A 20045-nucleotide genomic window follows, 5' to 3' on the forward strand; every position below is an offset into this window, starting at 1 on the left:
GTATCAGACTGCAGCAGAGGCATTTGAGAGTATTTTACCACTTTGGCAGAAATGCCCTGCCTTCCACAGCAGGCAGGTGAAATACTTGGAAAACACAAGGTAAAAGATCCACCTGACTACTGCCTTCCCACAGGTATTGGAGGTGTTTCTCACAGGAGCCCAGCTTGGAACTGAGCAGAGGGCTGCCCCAGCTCCACAAGCATGCTGCCAGCCACCTTTCATCTGGGATTGCCTCTGTTTTCTGCTGAGCCTGGTGTGAATGTGGAACAGGGATACAACCCTTTGCTGAGCCCAGAGCCAGCCCATGCCCACAGTGGGGTGGGAAGTACCTCTGTTCCCTGGAAAGAGGCAGCTGCACTGACATGGGAGGGTAATTTTGCAGTTTACTCTGTGTGTGTCCATCTCTGGGGAGAGCTCTTGGATCCAGTGCGTCACAGGGATTTTAGACACTAAGGAAAAACTATTTTTGCCAGGAGCTGTGAGGGGACACTGTGACCTAAACTCACTTCACTGCAAAGTGGGTTGGATCATGCAGCTTGCTTAGCCCTTTTCCAATAACAGCAAGGGTTCAGATTGCATTAGATGAACCAATTCTTAAGTGCTGCTCTGGAAGAGAAGAAATAAAAAAATCAAGACATTGGCATAATCTGGCCTCTGCTGGGCAAAGCTCCTTTGGTTCACCCAGGAGTATCTTTGGCTGCTCATTCTGAAGGCAGCCTGGGATGTGCTTTCAGGTGCTTTTCCATCCCCTGGGCACAGGAGATGCCATCCCTATCTGCTGGGTTGAGCACACGGGAGCTACCGGATCTCTCCCATGTAGGCAGCAAACATACTGTGTGTGGTTCTGCATGAAACACCTTCTGTTTGTGGTGCTGCCAGGCCAATCTCCAGATGCTTGGCCAGGAGAAATGCACATCTCTTCATCTCACCCTGCAGAGAGAGGCTTTCTCCTGGGAAGTGATGATCAAAGACATGAGGGTCATTCCTGAGTCTCACAGGAGGTCTTTCTGGGAGTTTCCTGTCTTAAATTAAATGCTAATCTAGAAAAGGAAAAAAAAATATCACTTCCACTAATCTAATTGCTTTATCTTGTTGGGATCTTTTAGAGGAGAGGAAAGTTAAATTTATCAAAACCCAAATGTTTATTTTCATGTGTTATTTTTATATCCAAAGTCAGATTAAAAATTAGGTCAATATTAGATATTTATTTAACCATCTTAGCCTCTGAATACACAGGCCACACCTGTTAGGAAAGTTTTATAAGATTTTATCTCCTATGATTTCTGTGGAACTACTTATCTGTTGTGTACCTGGACGGAATCCTGTGAAGTTCCATTCCATGTACACAAGAACCACCAAACCTATTCAAACTAATTACACAATAGGAGAATTTTCCTATTTGTTTTTTTCACTGGTGCTCTCGGTTATCATCTGAGCTCTCCTCCAATGGGATTTGCAAACTCAGATTTCACACAGCAACCATACAAATATTGGAGCTCCAACAGCCAACAACAAAACCCAAACATATCAAGTCTTTTTGCACTTTCAAATGTATCCTCCCCTGGTAGATGGCACTCCATTTAAGAGGAGCTCAGAAAAATTATCCAGATGATTATTTATGTCTGTGTAAACATCAGATCCATTCTAAGGAATACTCAAAGGCCACAACATGAGCTGCTCCTGAGAATCCAGGTCACATTCATGTTTACTCTGAAAGCAGCAACTATTTAAGCAAAGACCGGTTTTACCTGACATTATTTATAAAGAACTGCTAATTTGTGATTCATTGTAAACTCAGATCCTCAAAATGCTTGATAATCTAAAGAACCTTCCAAGGAGGCAGATCCATAAACTGAAGAGAACTAAAAGGGAATATACACTCAAGATCAGCCTGATCCATATCAAGTGCTGGATGGATGGTTCTGCTGTGCTGGTGGGTTTGAGGGGTTTTGCATCAAACACTGAAGAAGTCCAGAAAATGCCAACACTATTCAACAGTGGTACTGTAGCTTGGGAGTGCAAGTTGGCATCCTTTGGTTTTTCTTTTCATATTAAGTTACATTTTTCCCCAGTACCTTCACAAAATATTCAAAACCCAAAGCAAATGAAACTGTGTGATATAAATATGATAGAAAAACCTGCAATCTCAAGAAGGCTGAACCAGTGTTTCTGAGCTGGAAGTACACAGGTTGCACTGCCTCCATCCTTCAGAGAGTAAATGCTAGGAGCAGTGATTTATCTCTGTCCATCCCATGCTGGTTTATATGCAGGTGGAATTTAATGACTATGACTACCCACACTTTGTGTCTAGGTAAATTCTGAATCTTAGATATGTAAAAAGATTTAAAAGCAAGTGTTTTTATCTTGATTTTTATGGGAAAAAAAATAAAAGAAAAAAATGAATGAGGAGAAGGTTTGGCTGCTAAGCATCTTCCAGTTTCAAGCATGAGAAGTCTCTAGACACCAGCAGTTTAAGAGCATCAGACAGATTGTGATTATCAGAGAGCACAGGTGAAGAAGGCAGAACATTTGAGCTATTGACCCCATTGTTTGGGAATGTATAAGCCAGCTCTTGTGAATACACATGCAGATGTTCCAGGTAAACATATCACATTGTTTTCTTTTAACAGCTGCAGAAAATTTGTTTTAAGCTGCTCTACTACTATGGGATATGGGGAAAAACAACTCATGAGTCCCACTCCCTAGGACTTCATTGAATTATGGAATGGTTTGAGCTGGAAGGGACATGAAAGATCATCCAGTTCCAACCCCATGCCATGGGCATGGACACCTTCCACTATTCCAGGATGCTCCAAGCCCTGTCCAGCCTGGCCTAGGACACTTCCAGGATGGGGCAGCCACAGCTTCTCTGGGCAGCCTGTGCCTCACCACCCTCACAGTTAAGAATGTATCCCTAATATTTAGTCTAACCCTGCCCTCTGGCAGTGGGAAGCCAGTCCCCTTTTTCCCGTCACTTCATGCCCATGTCCAAAGTACTTCTTCAGCTCTGCTGAAGCACCTTTCAGCACTGGAAGTGGCTCCAAGGTCTTCCTGGAGTCATCTATTCTCCAGGCTGAGCACCCCCAGCTGTCTCAGTGTGTACCCCAGAGAGAGAAAACCTGCCTTCCAGCAGATCAATATTCCCAGCATACTTGATGTTATCCATGAACTTACTGAGGGTTCATGTGATAAGATATGTAATACAAATAAGTCCTGTTCCAACAGGAATAAAATAAGCCATGGGAAATATAAACATCGAGGCTATAGAGTGAGAATGACTCAACAGTAATCCTAACCAGTAAATCAATATCACATACACTCTATCTTGAAATAGAAAACTATGCCAAAACTACCTCATGTCTTCTGAATTCTAAAGGAAGCGATCCATCTCATTTGGCTTTTGTCATATGCCATGTAAGCATTTGTAGTTAATCTGGTGAATGTGGGCATTGTTAAAGTCAATACAGACAAACAGGTCATGACCCTGAGTCATTTGGCCTGTATATATACATAAGTAACTATATATCTCTGTGTGTGTATAAATAAATACATATTCACATACATATATTACAGAATAATAATATATATATTATTGTATATTATATATATTTATTATTGCATATATCTAGGCAATATAGACATAAACTGGTCTCTAAAGGGACTTGTTACTCCCTACTGCCTTCCTCAGACACAGATACTTGCATTCAGACAGGTGAAGCCCATCTTACCCAGCTAAGCATGGCTAAAAAGAGGCAGAAGAATATCCAGACCTTGCAAATTCCCAACAATACAAGAACATGTCAAGTATTATATCTGCTTGAGCCTGTCCTCAGATGCCTCTGTGCTGGGCTCTGTCATGCTCTGCAGCTACAAAAGGAGCTGTCAGATTAATCAGCTGCCATGATCTGCAGCATCCTTGTCTGAGCTGCAGGAATGATGTAGGAACTGTCATGGAAGGCACAAATCCAAAATAATTGGGAAGAGGGGAGTGATGAGGAATGCATGGATATAGTGAACCATAAAGGAGTACAGTCAGATTTTCAGCTGCAATGCAGGGCGTGAAGGGGTTTCATTTCCAAGGGGAACAGTTTGAGGAGAAAATTGTGCCTGACCCACCTGGGTGGGGAAGAGGAAGGGGGACATCAGGTGTCCAGCAAAGCTGCTCTGTTTGTGGGGAGGGTGGTGTGTGGGCTGAAATGATGGTGGCACCATTTCATGTGCTTGGGAGAATGGTCCATATGTACTCCTGGTGGCTTGGGAGGGGCTGCAGTTATATTAGAAATACATCTGCTGCATGGTAGGAGGAGGAGAAGTGGGTTTGGGAATTAGTTTTAGGCAGGGCTCCTTCCCCATCTGTCAGTGATGGGGTGCAGTCCTCCTACCAGCACTCTGTAGGTGGAAAGTCAAGCTGTCCCCATAAGAGTTAAGCTGTAACATCTTCTGCCCCCTTCACACGTTGGATTTGAGTGTCCGGGCCTCCTCCTCATTTGCCACTGCTGGTCTTGGGGTCACTGGTACATTCTGGTTTCTTCTGTGGCAAGTCATTAATTTCACAAGTTTGCATCTGAATGCCGCAATTCCCTGAGAAGTCTTCCCTACAACAGGAAAAAAACTTCACTACAGGTGGGAAGAAGCAGGTTTTCTATGGCTTCTTCTATATTTACTATGAGAAAAAACAGAGTATTTTTTACAAAGACATCATTTAGGATCCCAGTTATTATTTCATTTGTCAGTTACTATTTCATCTGGCATTGGCTATTTCACCTTTATTCCACCACGGAGCTGGTAAAATGTGGATCATTCTTGACACTTTTTCGCATAGCATATTTTCAGAAATACTACAATGGCCAGGGCAATCTGCACCATGGTTGGCTATTTTCACTAAAGCATGTTTCAAAGCATTGTTTACACTTTATATGGCATTATCCAGTCATTAATTGACAAAAATCTGCTTCTGATGTGATTTCCTGAGGACATTCCTTCTCACTTTTCAAGAAAAATCGCCATTCAGCTAAGAAGTATCAGTAATTAGTAAGGAACATGAAGAGAAATAGGGACAAGGATTAGCAAAGAGAGAGAAGAAGAGAAGAATTCCCAAATGTTAAACAGGGACATCTTGGCTTAACTAGGCTGGGGAGCCTGTGAACAGGAACAGCCTTGGTGCATCTCAGTGTAGTAACAGAAACAGGGAGGAGGCCAGACTGAAATAAATCTGAAGTACAAAGTTGTCATGATGCAACTCTGAAATCAGGGGATGAAGAAAACAGAATTACATGGTTGTGGTGGCAGATGCTCCCCCAGACTTCCCACACTTTGGCCAGAGAGAAAAAGACTGATAATCTATCTGAAACAATGTATTTGCATAATTAACCTTAATTTTCCCACAGAATTAATCTCTCATCCATTATTTGAATTGCCATTCTCAGTTCCACTGAGACAAAGGGACACAGACTGCTTTTTAGAATTATAGAATCACAGAATGATTTGGGTTGGAAGGGATCTTAAAGCCCATCTCATTCCATCCCCTTGCCATGGGTAGGGATACCTTCCACTATCCCAGGCTGCTCCAAGCCCCTTCCAGCCTGGCCTTGGACACTTCCAGGGATGAGGAGTCCACAACCTTTCTGGGCAACTTGGTCTGAGATTTTTTGATTTCAAAAGCTCTGATTCCTCCTTTCCTTGTGCCAGTATTTAATAGCTGAATCAGACAATCCACGGTCATATTTAAAACCAAAGAAGAGGTCTAGAAATCTAAGCACTGCAATAGGGAGAGGCTGATCCAGTTGATAACTCTTCCACCTCTACAGATTTGTTTGATTTCACATTTTCCTCATTCTGTCCCACTTACCTTATTGTCTGCTTGGTGAATCACACAAAGGCAGTGGGAATCATAAGCAGAACAAACCAGATAGCTGTAAAACCTGAAAATCAATATGATTAGCACCTGGAGTTATCTTAATTATTGCATTTTTTCCAATGGGGAGAAACAGGCAAGCTTAGGGATAGGCTCTCATCTTGCCCCTCTGCCCAGAGGCAGGAATTTTTCCATGTTGCTCCACTGCTCCCAGGACCCAGCAAGAGGGGACTTAGGCAACAAGAGACTGACCACAGTGAAATAACCAGGGATTACTGATGTTGTGGTCTCTGGAGTAGTTTGCAAAACTCCTCCTTCCCTTCCTTCATCTCACTCCATTATTCCTTCTCACCATAACGTGCACCACAGTTTTCTACAGACTCCAGCTGGAATCAAGAGCCTTTGTGCAAAATCTTGAACATATGTACATTAAGACACAATTTCTATTTCATCAGCTAATGTCTGAGTGGAAGATGGGGAAGAGGGAGAAGAAAATCTCTTCAGACTGATCTAAATGCACTAGTTTAGCTGTGAAGAAATGTTCTATTTGCCCATGTTTTTTTTATTCCTTTGAAAATGTGAAAAAAACTCAGCATTTAAATATTTACTTTTTTTCCTGCTCTTTTCCAGTTGAACTGATTTGTTGAATTCACATAAAGTCTCAGAGAAGAATCTGAAAATGGCTCCATTTATAAAACGGATTTTTGGTTGATCTGTTTTCTTTTACATTCCTTACAAATCTTTGAAAACTTCTTTATAAAAGCTTTAGTGCTTAAACAATCTGTTTATATTGTCTTTATTGACTCCTCACACAATACATGGATATAGATTTGTCTTGCAGCGTATTTAGTAGCACTTCTAACAGAAATGGATCTCTTTGGAATAGAACAACAAACTGAAAGACCAACTAAGTGCTCTGGGTGATTGAGTGAAGTTTTTAATAAAACAACATACCTGTCACTGGCAGTGTCCCTGAGGAAACAGGGAAAGAGGACAGAAGAGTCAAACCTATGGAGAGAGAGAAATTCTTGATATTTGTATCAATTTGCTCTTCTGATGAAGAGCAGTGATGAGGACAGAGTCAGGCAAAGAGCCAGCTCATTCTGACACCAAAGCAGTGCCAAGGGTGGAGTCTGACAGCTCGCCCTCTGCACAGAACACTTGAAAATTGCCATGTTTGTTTCTTGGCCATCAACAGATCTTTCCAGCCTGGATAATAACATCTCTTCTGATCTGATACCTGTTAATGGTGGGCATGAAGTAAACTGGAATGGAATCCATGTAAGATCTTTACTTCATATGAGACTGGAATGATGACTTTAAAGGTGCCAAGCTAGTACTTGGAAACATGGTTTCAACCAGGACCAGTTTTTTGCCCAGAAATGTAAACTAAAACTTTTCTGGTACAAGAAATTAATTTAATTTCTCTCTTATCCTGAAAAGGAAGCTCTAAACTTGCCCCAGTATGAGATATGGATAGACTTTTAACAAGGCATCTTGTAATAGTGATTTCTTGATTAATTTCTTTTGTGCTGAATGCTGAACTGAGAAAGCTCCAGCCCCATTACATACATCACATCACAATAAATACAAAGGCAACACCTTAGGGGAATAAATATTTGGTGTTCTATTTGCAAGGATCTGACCTTGCTGAGGTTAAGGAGCATTTTGCAGGAAACTGAAATTAAATTTAATTCTCTTGAATTAAAGGCTGAGGGGGCTGCTTCTGTGATCCAGTCCCATGTTTTTTACAATCCCAATTTAAATTTTTTATAATATTTGTACTTTTTAAATGGATGTAATTTCAATATCCTGTATTATCTTCTAGGACTGGTTTGTTGGTGGGTTATATCCATCGCAGCAAGAAGTTCTTTTATCCTGGTAGCACCAAGTGAAATCTTCAATGGTGTCATGATGGAAAAGACCAGACAGCAAATTGTGACTTCTGTACTGGGAGCACTCCCAGGGACCACAGGCAAACAGATTTATGAGACAGGGGAGAAAGTCCTGGGCTGATGCTGGAACAGTGTGTGCAGTGGTCTGGTATGGTCATAAGGGCTGGCATGACAAAATAGGCTGATTTTCTCACTGACAGCCATTCATTTTACAGCTATAAAAGCCACAGCAAACTTTCACATAGCAGAAATCTGTATATTTTCCTGGAAATGTGTGGAGTTTCTCCTGTGATTAGGGAAATCTATTTCACAGTTACTTCCCAAAGGATTAAGTGAAGAAATCTGTCTGTGTACATTATCATCATTTCAGTGGTAAGTTACATTTGACTCATAATCAATACTATTTCTTTTTTTGGCTTTAATATAGATATCTTGATACAGTGCACTGTTTTATGTTATGCTATAATCTGTTAGTAGTTCTCTTAGCTTGATACTGTGTAGTGAAGATCTTTTGTCTGTTACCTCCTGTTCATTAGTCTTAATAAACAATTAATTTTTATATAAATACATCTGATTTGCCATCAATAGAACTTGCAGGATAGAGTGATTCCTTAAATTCAAACTGTTGACAAAATCTGAGGCTAAGGAAGGATTTGCCTTCATTTAAACCCCTTTCTCTGAAGGTGTTTAAATACACAAGGGAGTTCTTTCTTCCTCTCAGTGGCAGGACTTCTTTAGTAAACGTTTTTAAAGCTCCCGCTCTCCCCACAAGAGTTGTGGGGGTCTGAACCCCACATGAGCAGGTCAGGACATTGTTGTGGTGTAATCACAACCATCTTACCTGGCCCAATGGTCTGTGGTGGCCACTGGTTGCTGTCATTGGTGCATCTCATATCAAGGGGGGTCCAGACGATTTTGCCGTTCACCTCCTTGCACGTCCTGTTGCCAGAGGTGGGGGGTCTTTTATCATAACCTGTCTGGCATTTGAAATGTAAGACTTGTCCCACGTAATACTTTCGGGGCAGACTTATGGAGGCATGTGGAACAGTCTTGGGAGGACCACAGAAATCTGTGGGAGCACAAGGCAGCACAAGGTTAAAGCAGACAGATTTTATATACTGCTTCTGTTCCTGAAAATCTTGTGTTCTTAGAAAATATAGACAAGCAGGATATACCAAGCCTTTCTAATTCTTTGTTACGGTACAAAACACTCATTTGCTTACACCATATCCCTTAACTCAGCCAAGATATTACAGAAATAATTTCTTTCCGTCTGTGAAATAATTAAATATTACTTACCATTTTTACACTACGTCCATGAAAATCAGCAGGAGAAGCATTACAGTATTAAATGAGTTCTTATTTACCTTTTTGTTTGGACTCTGAAAGGTCTCGTTGCTTCTGGGTTGCAGGGCTCCTTGGTTCTCTTTCTGGCTTCTGTGTAAGTTCTAACTCCATCGTGGGAGCCACTGACAACAAATTTTTCACATCTGTGGAGAAGTTACATTTGTTAAGTTACAGCAGGACAAATATTGGAACAAAGTGCCAGAGCACCCAAGTTTTTACAGGTTGGATAGAACTGTTTCAAATTCTAACTTAGAAAAATAAGCACAAAAGATCTTTCGTTAATGCTCAGATTTGTTTTATACCAAGTAACACATTGGAGAAACACCTCTATGTATAGAAAAAAAACAACACTCACTCACCAAAGCATTTAAATAGTGGGTATTCCCAAACAGCACCCTGCTGTTTACTCTTACACTGAATTCCTTGGTATGCACCAGCTTCTCTGTCATAGCCAGGGTCACACTTATAGTACAGTTTGGTCTGTGGTGGATACATTTCAGCAGTAACATCAGCAAATTCAGGCCTTGGAAGATCTGGGCAAATACCTGCAGATAGAAAGCCCAAGAATCAGGACAGCCTGGCATTTTACTTTATGCATCAAGGGCGTCCTTGTTCTCAATACTAGACATGTCCAGCAGATGGACAACATGAAACTATCAACATTTTCTTAATGAAGCTGTACACAATCATTTTGGAGAGCAGCTACCCACACCAGAGTGTGCATGGAGTCTATGGAGTGAGGTGCAATAGGCAAAAGTAAGCAATTAAAAGTTGCAATCAGCTCCAAGCAAACATTGGGAATGGGTGTAGACTCTCAGTTCTGTCTGAGGACACCAAAGAGCAGCTTACTGTGAAATAAGGTTGCAAACCTAAATATAACTTGTCCAAAACAAGGACGTGAAGTGTTGTGTCATCAGCAAATCACGTCTAAATATATTTCTCAATCAGCTGGAATGAATTAAGTTAAATCATTTCAGTACATTTGAAAAGCCTGCTCAAGCTGAGCTGGGCATCCAGAGGTTGATAAAGGCACTACTTAATGATTATTTAAGGCCTAAAGGCTGAGAAATTAAAGGATCAAATAGTCTGGTTGCACAAGGGTTGGCATTCTGGATCTTTGGGTGCACGATCTGTGGCCTTTTGTGCTAATGCACAACAGTAACAGCTACCAGGAGTGAAATTTCTTAGTCATCATAGCCTTGCATTTTCTGCAGCTATAATTAATGCAGCCTTAAAAACCAGCACAAATGACTGCAAAAGGCCCTCAAGTCTCTGATAACTGTTCATCATTTGGTGTCTGCCCTTGACTCCCAAAGTGCCTTCTCCTTGAAAGACCAACAGCGACTCCCAGCCCCAGCCCTGCAATGCCCTTTTCATTCATTTCCTCACTTTGATATTTTCTACCCTTCTCACTTTACATTGTCTTGCTGTTTAGTAAAAGTCACAAAGGTTGAAGAAGACAACAACAAAAAGTATGTGAGCAGTTTAACAGCTAATCTGCATAAGGGTTGTTTTAATCCCCTTGTACCTTTGTGTTATCAAAGGATTTGCCTTGTAAACTACATCAGACTGTGGCTTTGAGAGAAGCGATTGTACCCGAAATAGTTAACCACATGGTTTACCACAGACTGTCAGGGTGATTAAAATTAAAGAGTTATCAGATCAGCAGCAAGCTGAGATCATGTACTCTCACTTTCCCTGAAAGCTAAAAGCTTGTTTCCCTCAAGACTTCAAAAGCCTCTTTGAAGCAGATTGCAGATCTGAATCTTAGCACAAGGCACTCAAACCTACAACTCATTAGTATCTTCTTAAGAAAACCCACAACATTTAACCTACTATCATAAAGGGCAATCATTCTATTAATTGATGATCAAATGTTGGGTTCTTCTGAACTTGCACACATCAGACAGGGATTGTGCAGAAATGGTGCACTTGGGAGATGGTGAACATCCACATTGCAGCAGGATCTCACACAACATTCCTTAGATCCAGCTTTTTAATTTCATCCACATTGCTCAAATTCTTGTCTTCTCACATCTAAATAACTGCAGTATCTTCTTTGACCTTTACAACCATATTCCTTTCTCTGATCCAGAAAGAATTTTGGAAGATGAGTTTCCCAGGTCTCATTGTGACCTTGTGCCTGCATCCCTTTGTCTTTTAAATGCTTCATTGGCACATGAAATATTTTGCTCCCATTTTCAAGAACCTTCTCTTTCACAACCATCATAACATTTTAAAACACTGTCTTCTCCCATACTAGAGCTCATCACCAATGTGTTTGATATCAAAGTCATCAGCTTTTGGGTTTATTGTTGTACCAGTCCTCACACTGGGAGGAGCTGTGAATGAATACGGATATTACAAAATATCCTGTGCCATGATTACTTTTAATTGTCTCAGAATATCTTATATACCTTCAGAAGTGCTTCTCTTTATGCAGTTTTTACTCCTCCTTCTAGAAGAAGTAGGTACTGGGCATGTAACCCATGCACCCTCCTGCCAGGCAGTTGTAGGGAGTGGAAAGGTCCTCCCTGAACCTCCTTTTCTCCAGGCAGAGCTCCCTCAGATCCCACAGCCTCTTCTCATCACACCTGTGCTCCAGACCCTTCCCCAGCTCTAATGCCCTTCTCTGGACCTGTTCCAGCACCTCCACGTCTTTCTTCCACTTTGTGTCATGGCACCTCCTGGAATAGTTTGGGAAGACTGCAGAAAGGATGCAGACCTGGTGAGGTCTGGACCATACTGACCTCTGGAGTGAATCATGCCTAAAACTTCATTCCATCTTTGTGCCCAAGGAAACTTCATGGTTTGCCCCTAAAAGAATCAACATCTTTGCTGTGTGAGTGGTAAAAAAACCAAGGGATTGGATGAATCCAGGGAGTAGGGAATGGCAGGGTAGATCTTTTCCTTCACTAGATTTATGACTTTTTACATTTTTAAGGAAGATTAATTTTGTTTTTTGGGTTTTTTTTTGTTTTGCACCTTTCTGGTAATTAGCCAATCAACTTGTTTGAGTTTGTGTGATATGAAAATATCAATCTTTTAAAAGGCCAGCACATCTGGGCATTACCTGCCTCACAGCCTGTAGAGACCTAGTTTTGCCCAGCCCAGCTTTCCCTGGATTCTGCACCCTTCCACAGCTGCTCCAGGGTTGCACTTCTGCTATTACTGGTTTGAAATACTGTCCTCACATTACCTTAAGGTGTCTTGATGTTCTGTTTGCCTCCTAATTTTCCCTTTGCACATATTCCAATTTTTCGTCCCCATGACAAGGTGTGTGCCACTATTTTCTTCTCTTTCTATGCTGATGTCCACTGTTCTATCTTTCCTTCATTCACAAAATTCATCAGCCCCTACCAACTATTCTCACTTCCCACACCCCAAAAGTGTCCTGGGAGTGCATTTATCTGCACTCAGATGTAGTAAATAGGTCAAACAGAGAAGCTGGTATAATTGTGTTCATAGGGATTTAGCCCTTCTGTCAGTTACAGAATTATGAGAACATTTAGGTCTCCTAAGGCAGATGGGAATTTCTGTTTCTCCCCATATTAATGGATTTTTGGTGTCTACGGCATTTGTAGAAATTCTGGAGGTGATTTCCATTATTATGATGGAGTGGATGGAGACAAACCCTTGGAATTAGAAGGAGGCTTGTGTATTGAGGCAATAGACAGCCATGAAACACAAAAATTAAAAAGGACTTATTGGTTCTGCTGGAGTGCTCCCTAAATTAAGTCTGAAAAGCTTTTCTGAGATCTGCAAGCCTTGTCATCTGAGCCAACAGATAGGCATGAGCTGGGGTGTCTGATGCTATTTGAGATGTCTCAGGGCATTTGGGATTTCCACAGGAGCTGCCAGATATCACACAGGAGATACTGGAGGGACGGAAACCCAGAACCTAGATCAACATCAGTTCTTTCAGGTTTCTTTCCTCATGTTTCCCATCCAAGTATGTTACTCACCCAACCACGAAACTGCTCTCAGTTGGTGAGCTGGCAGTACCAGGCTGCATGAAACCCTCCTGCCTGTTCCTCTTCCATGTCTGAGCTGGCAGAGCAGTGATAGATGAGGCTTTAGTCCTTTAGTCCACAAGAAGTGAGCGGGGAAAATTTGTAACAGGTATTTTTAGTGCTAGGTAAAACACAGTGAGTCATGCCACAATAACCTAAACTCAGAACTTCCTCTGTCACGTGGCTGTGTGTCACCAGTGCTGACATTACTTTGATGTCAAGTTAAAGCAGCAAAGTGCAAAACCAGGACGATTTTCCCCTTACTAAAAAAGCAGTAGGATGGGATTGGTAGGAAACTGGATGTTCTGACGTTTTGGGCAGAAGCAGTGGAAGAAACCAGGCACTGCACACAGCTGCCCAGTTCAGGGATGAAGAGCACCTCTCCCCAGAGGCACCAACAAATCAAACCAGGCCAAAATGAAGATATTTCCCCAGCTGTACCTGAAAAGCTAAATCAGCCCTGGGGATTTATGTGCTGTGTGAAACTGGGCTCTCTAAATGGTCCAGTCTCATGAAGATGAACCTGAACAGGCAGAGCAAAGGAATTGATGCTGACAAAAGGACTGAAATGGTAATTAAATTTTTCTAACTTTAAAACTTCTTCCCAAAGGATCCTTTAACAAGCAAGCCTCAGCTCTGGAGGATTCTTTTCCCCATTCATGTAATTTATTGCTTATGTGAAATTGTGAGGTGGGAATAGATCACGGATGTGGGGTTGGGGCACAGACCCAAACTTTATTGTAATTTGCCTGTGAGATTATAGTTGGCTGTACCTTAGATTATAGAGAGATTATCTTAAAAAATAATTGAGTAGTAGTGAATCTGCAGTGTAAGAGCCAGAAATACAGTGCAGATAAAATTACCAAAATGGCACAAGTTTTAATACAAACAGCAATGGAGGAGAGACCAGTCTTAGGGGGATGGAGGTAGTTTTGAATATTCCCAGCAGTGGAGAAGAAGAATGTGCTGTTCTAAGGATCTGGAATTTCAGTCCCTGCTGAGTTTGCTGTACCAGATGTCTCTGTTTGAAAAACAGTATAAAACAAAGTGGAATATGAACTGTCAGGAGCTCTAGGACCATAGAAAATTGTGTTTGGGAGAAATGCACTTCTCTGGCCTCTTGGCTTAATCCTGCTGACCGGCTGTTTGCCATTGATCTAAGCAGTGGTATCCAATGCAAAAGAATTCCATAAACAGCAAGGCCAGAGTAGGTTGCACAGTGGACTAAGCTTTCTCATGTTAAGAATAATTTAGCCTCAGAAATGTGCATTCTTAGCTCCTTCTGTGAGAAGTGCAGCTGGAAAAACCTCCCTAGAGCACAGCAGACACCTAATTAACCTTCTCCAAAGCAAAGCTTTAAGGTGCTGCTTTCTTTTCATTAGCTGCAGTGATGGGAGAATGCTCTTACGTGTTCACATTGATAATCAGAGGGATTTACCTGATGTATTGATGGATCTCTCGCCTGCCCTAGCAGAGGGGCTGGGCTGGAGACTTGGACTCAAAATGTGGAATCAGAAGAGGGAACATTAGGAAAGAGGGAGAGGGAGGAAGACCAGCCTGGGCACAGAGTGCTGCATGGAAAGTGCACTAAGTGAAGAATGGGGAACACTTGTTTTTGTTTCTGGGTGTTTGTAACATCCTTGGTTCTGTGGTAAAGCCACAGTGCTCAGACTCTCTAAAAGCAACCATGGCACATGGTTTTGTAGCAGAACACAGAGCCAAGTTTTGAGAATATTATACATGAAAGCCCTGTTTTGGTGTGTGACAATTTTGCTTCAATAGACAACCTCACTAAAACACATGTCTTTGATATTTTAATCTACAAGGAAACAAAAATTGTCTTTTTAAACAGCAGCAGAAATACAGATTCTTTCCTTTGTCTGGAACTTTCTCAGCCTTACCTTTTATAGGGTTGAAAGGGCAGTAGAGAATATCCTCTCTGAGAATAATTGAATGGTCTGTCAAGTGTGTGTCCCAGTCTTGGGAAAGTAAGAAAAAAAAAGGTCTGGTGGGGAAATTTTTTTATTTCAAATATGCCTTAAGGATTCATCTCACTTGACTTAGGGACTTAGCATGGTCATGGAGCTTTGTCCTGGAGATCACAAGAGTGAGATGGAAATTTTCTGCACCTAGTAATGATTTTTCTAATGTATGAAGTATTTTTCCACATAGAGAGGGTCATATATTTTTATGTGTGGGGTCACACTTTACAAATCAAGAACATCAAGAAAAAGCAGCAGATGACAGTGTGCTGCTCCCCTGGCACGGCTGAGGAACAGGGAATCAAGTGAGAAAAGTCATGGAAGGACTCTGGAAATGTGGATTTTGAGGAAGCATCAGAGGAGATGGAGCAAGGACTCAGTGAGATATGTAGTTCCAGAATTCAGGACCAAGGTCAGGGAATGGAATCCGTGCGTAGAAAATATCCAGAAGCTGGGCTTTGAAGACAGCATTTATGCAACAGGGGAAAACAGGGCAGACAGAGCTGAACATTAAGGAGGTAGAGAGACCAAAATAACAATACTCTGAAGGCAGAAATGAGCAAAGTCAGAAGCAGTGGCTTTCTAGAAATAGATAAAGAGTGGACTTTTTTCTGCAATAAAAGGAAAAAGGGCATAACATCTCACCTCTGATGAAGTTGGCAAACAATTTCTCCAGCTGAAGAAGCAGGTACTGCAGGATCTCTGTCTGTAATATCTGCTTTTCCTCAGTAGGATCACACTTTTGAAACACTTTTTTAACATTTTTTTTTAATTGTAGCTGTATATTGAGCCCTTTGTTGCTGAAGGCCACTGTAGCCAAAAAGTTTGTAAAGTTATTTGCTCTCTAGTTGACCTTAAAAGAATCACTCGGCTGTGTTTGACAACTTTAATGTATTCTGCATTGCATTTCAAATCCATGGGAGCCAGCACTAATATGCAATTATAATGGGAAAGAAATTCCTCTCATTTAAATGACTGAGATCTGGTACCCATCTTGTGTGAATGAAATTCACTTGAATCAATTTCTTTCTTTTGTGAGTTCTAATCCTTTCCAGGTTTAACTTGCAAATCTATTGAGTGTATCCCTGTACCATGGACAGCAAGATGGAAAGGTTGTAGGAGCACAGACCAGCTTTTACCTTGTGCTTGACCCTCCCTCCAGGCTTCACCCATACCTGCAGCTTCTAGGCACTCCTGCTGTGAGAGTAAAGGAGATAAATGTGATACTCTCCATAGGAAAACCAGCATTTCTCTTCTTTTTAGCACTAAGGTGCAGTTTAATTGTTATTAAATGAATGATCATCCCATGCCTTAGCTTCCCTAGTCCCCCAGGGCTTTGCCTTCTCAAAGCATTTTGAAATCTATCAGTGAAACTGTTCTGTATAACAAATACTTTTAATTTCCTTTTCCCTCTAATTACATTTATTCTTGACAGTGCATTTTGACAAACACCATCTAGGGTTGGATCTATTTACAAAACTGAACTTGCAGTGCTGGGACAAGCTGAAGATACTGAGGCAAAATAATAAAAAAAAGCACTGTATGTGCTAAGGCCTGGTTGATTTTTGACCAGTTCGACCCAGCCCCTTTCCCTTTGCTTTGCTTATGTCTATTCCCAGGTCTCCTTGTTTAATTCCCTAAGGAATTAAAACCAACAGAACTTACAGCCACAATGCCTTAAGTGTCTCTGTGATAAAAACCCCTAAATAGGTAAAAGGTGGTGTTTTTACCTTAGCATATTATTTGCAGGGAGAAATTACAAATATATATATAAATATTATGTTTAAACATTGAGAGAAACATTGAAAATAAGCACAGGAAGCTGAGGAAAGAAGAGCTTAGTGATACAGTGGAGAATGCAATGCTGTGCATTTATTCATTCAGTGGTGAATAAAATTACATCAAATAGCACAAAATGCAACTGCTCTGACACGCCTCAATTTTTTTCCAAAAAAACAGAAAGGTTTCTGATAAACGAGACCTGCCAGCAAGAAATTTCACAACATGTTCCAGGCAGAGTAATACAGAAAGTGTGATCTGGGGGACCTGACTCATCCCAGAACTGATCCCACTGACACATCTGTGGTGTGTCATCCCTCTGAGCATCTCGTGGTGCTGCTCCTGCACGCAGCACCAAGCACTTCCTGTGGGCTCCAGCACCTCATCTGGCAGTGAAAATGCTCCATGAAGGAGAAGGTGCAGCATTTACTGGCAAAATAATGAGAATAAAATCACCTGGGGCTTCAACATTTGTGAAGGTCCTTCCTGCATTAATGAGTTCAGACATCAGCAACACACTTTCCCTTGAGATAGCCAGCCCCAAGGAAAATTCCCAGCCCTGCTAAAGATGATCCATCAGCAGCTACAGTAGCGGCATATCTGAGAGCCTGCCTTAGGCTGTGTCTGTTCATACCTCTCAGCCTGGACATCATCATCAGACACAGAAGGAAATAGCACATTTTTGGAGCTTTGAGAATGGAAGATTTTTTCCCTGTCTTTGAACAAAGAAATTTAAATTTAAATACACTAATGCATCACCAGACCATTTCTCAATGCACACACTTGTCATGATAAATAAGCCAAATCTAAGCAGTGTCACTATTTTTAAATGTGTAAAATTATGCTGAATTGGATTAGCTGTCTCCATTCACAGTTTATAGGCACTACTGATTGAGAGGCATGGATGAAAAAATATTTCGTATCTATAGTACCCATAGCAAATTTGTATGGTACCTTTTAACTAATAGCATTGCCACCAATTTTACCTACAGAGGTACTGCCATTTCAGTGTCTATTTTTGTTTCCTAAAGTTACAAGGAAAATGGAAAAAGGAAATTCAGAGGGCTGCCTCAGGCTGCTTTGATCTGCCCACTGTTCCAGTGATGGGTTGGAGGATACATACATTAGTCAGACAAAAAATATCCTCTAAAGCTCTGGATTTTCTGCAGTTGACAGTTTGTGGGCACAGAACCCATTTCTCTCATTTCCTTAGAATAATAAATTCCTTAAGCTCCTTAACATCTTTCCTTTGCTGAAAGGAGTCAGGATGTTGTGAACACCCTCTAACAGCCACCAAAAAACCCAAATCATATTTTCCCTCCCCAAAAGGCAAAAAGAGTCTCTTACCTGTATTTTCCCCCTTGATGAATCCAAACAAGACCCACATCAAAAGCCACTTGAGCTCCATGGGACTTGTCCACATCTTTTCTCCACACCTCTGAGGATGGCGAAGTTTCTCAGAAGTGATGAGCTGTTGCCAATCAAGCCAAGGAGCTGATTACTGCCTGATGAGGCTGTCTGGGAACATCACCCACATGTGCAGGGAGGGCTTTGGTCAGCAAATCATCGTTTTGCTGGCTCCACGGGAAAGAACAAAGGCTGCTTTCTGTTCAGGTATTAGTCTGTTATCCAGGAAACCAAACTCGATGCTCGCTGTGGCAGAGCGTGCCATCATGTGTAGGAAGTGGTTTGACACATCAGAGCTCCTGGCTCCAGAGCTCTTTCACATTTCACTACAGCTGAGGTCAGTAGAAGCAGGGAGACTTTAATAGGTTTGTTCAGACACTGAGCCCCAAATCTGTGGCTGGACAGGTATCAGAGAGGGACCATGGCTGTGGAATAGATGTCTGGTGTGTGACAATGGATCTCAGGCAACATCTCTGGGCTCTACCTGCAGAAAAAAAGGTTCCATGGCTTATCCTTTTTTGGCTTTTCAGAGGTCTTCTGTTAGTGATGATAAAGCCACACTGCATTTGATTTTGATGGAAGCATGTGTGCAGTTTCTCTGAATCACAGTTGAGCTTCTGAAGGATGGACAGCTTGATTTAAAAAAAACACAAATGAGGGTGAGGCTGGCAGGTTTGGAAAAGGTTTCCCTTGTTCCTAAATCGTCTGGGTGTGACATGCTTCAGTGAAATTCTTCCAAATGCCAGTGGAAAACTGGAAATTACCAAGGAAGTATCACACTTTATGTAGTTTTTCTTCAGCCATTTCCACAGAAATTATTTCCTTTTAGTAACTAGAGGATTAATTGGGATAGACTACAGAAAAAAACCCATATTTAAACTATCTGTGGTATTCTATCATGATTAATACATGCTGGGCATTTATTTCTCCTTTATAAATCCTCAAGGAATTAAATCATCTGAACAGTCAAGCTAAGGAATAGATGCAATACATTTTTAGCTGCTGCTATGGCTGCATCTATCAGTTTGCCACCTTTCTCCTGATAAAGCTCCCTTTGCTCTTTCCATGAGAGATTTTGTGCAGCTTTGTGATGCAGGTGACAAATCCTCCTGCAGGGTTTGCCAGCTGCGAGGCTTTGCCAGGAGATTACTTCTCAAATCCAAATGCAACAGGGCATGGAGAACAAGTAAGACTTCTGAAGCAACTGCTGTGGGTAAAATGCTCTGCTCACCCCGGGGCTGCTTCACACTCCACAGGTATTTACTGCCTTTGCTTTAGTATCAAATCATCTTCTGTATTTAATAGTGTAATAGGAAAAGCTCATGCCAAAGTCCTCAGAAGGACGTAGAGAGTTTCACTCCTGAAAAATCTGTCTGAAAGTCTTAGATCTCAATCCTTCACCTTTTTTACAAGATGCCTGGACATACGTAACTGTCTGAACCCTACAGTCATCTGTGCTGGCAAAACATATTTATTATGTTGCCTGGAAAGAAATCCAAAACTTCCCTTACTAAAGGAAAGGGGTCTGTTCTTTTGAGGTGAAGGGATTTACTTGCCAAAATCTGCTTCAATTTCTTGCTTGGTCCAACTATTTAATTCCACAGCTATTTTACTGATGGACACAGAGGGAAGTTTCCTGCAGTCCTCCAGCTCAATCTTTCATGCAGACATTTGCTTTCAGGTAACAAACCTCAGTACAGGTTAGTAACAGCCACTAAGATTTTATGAGAAAATGTGAGTTTTTATCCAGAAATGAATGGAAAGTACA

At 41.4% G+C, this 20045-nt stretch overlaps 1 protein-coding gene across 1 annotated transcript; it reads right to left on the reverse strand.

Moving 5' to 3' along the window:
* Window positions 1–3689: 3689 nt before the first annotated feature.
* On the reverse strand, window positions 3690–18507 carry LOC131572994 (interleukin-2 receptor subunit alpha-like). The gene is made up of 7 exons (XM_058826485.1): window positions 18218–18507; window positions 9456–9641; window positions 9117–9239; window positions 8591–8818; window positions 6809–6862; window positions 5849–5921; window positions 3690–4595 (listed from the first exon to the last, which is right to left on the reverse strand). The coding sequence occupies exons 1-6, from the start codon at window positions 18291–18293 to the stop codon at window positions 5869–5871; spliced, it is 720 nt and encodes a 239-aa protein (XP_058682468.1). The 5' UTR covers window positions 18294–18507; the 3' UTR covers window positions 3690–4595; window positions 5849–5868.
* Between the last annotated feature and the right edge of the window lie 1538 nt (window positions 18508–20045).

The sequence above is a fragment of the Poecile atricapillus genome, chromosome Z, assembly GCF_030490865.1.
Source record: "Poecile atricapillus isolate bPoeAtr1 chromosome Z, bPoeAtr1.hap1, whole genome shotgun sequence".
Lineage (NCBI taxonomy): Eukaryota > Metazoa > Chordata > Aves > Passeriformes > Paridae > Poecile > Poecile atricapillus.

Coding starts and splice junctions, on each gene's coding strand:
- LOC131572994 (XM_058826485.1), bottom strand. CDS start 18,293: ATGTGGACAAGTCCCATGGAGCTCAAGTGGCTTTTGATGTGGGTCTTG. Junction 9,642..18,217: donor CATCAAGGGGGAAAATACAG/GTAAGAGACTCT, acceptor TTCTATCTGCAG/GTATTTGCCCAGATCTTCCA. Junction 5,922..6,808: donor AGGGACACTGCCAGTGACAG/GTATGTTGTTTT, acceptor ATTGATTTTCAG/GTTTTACAGCTATCTGGTTT.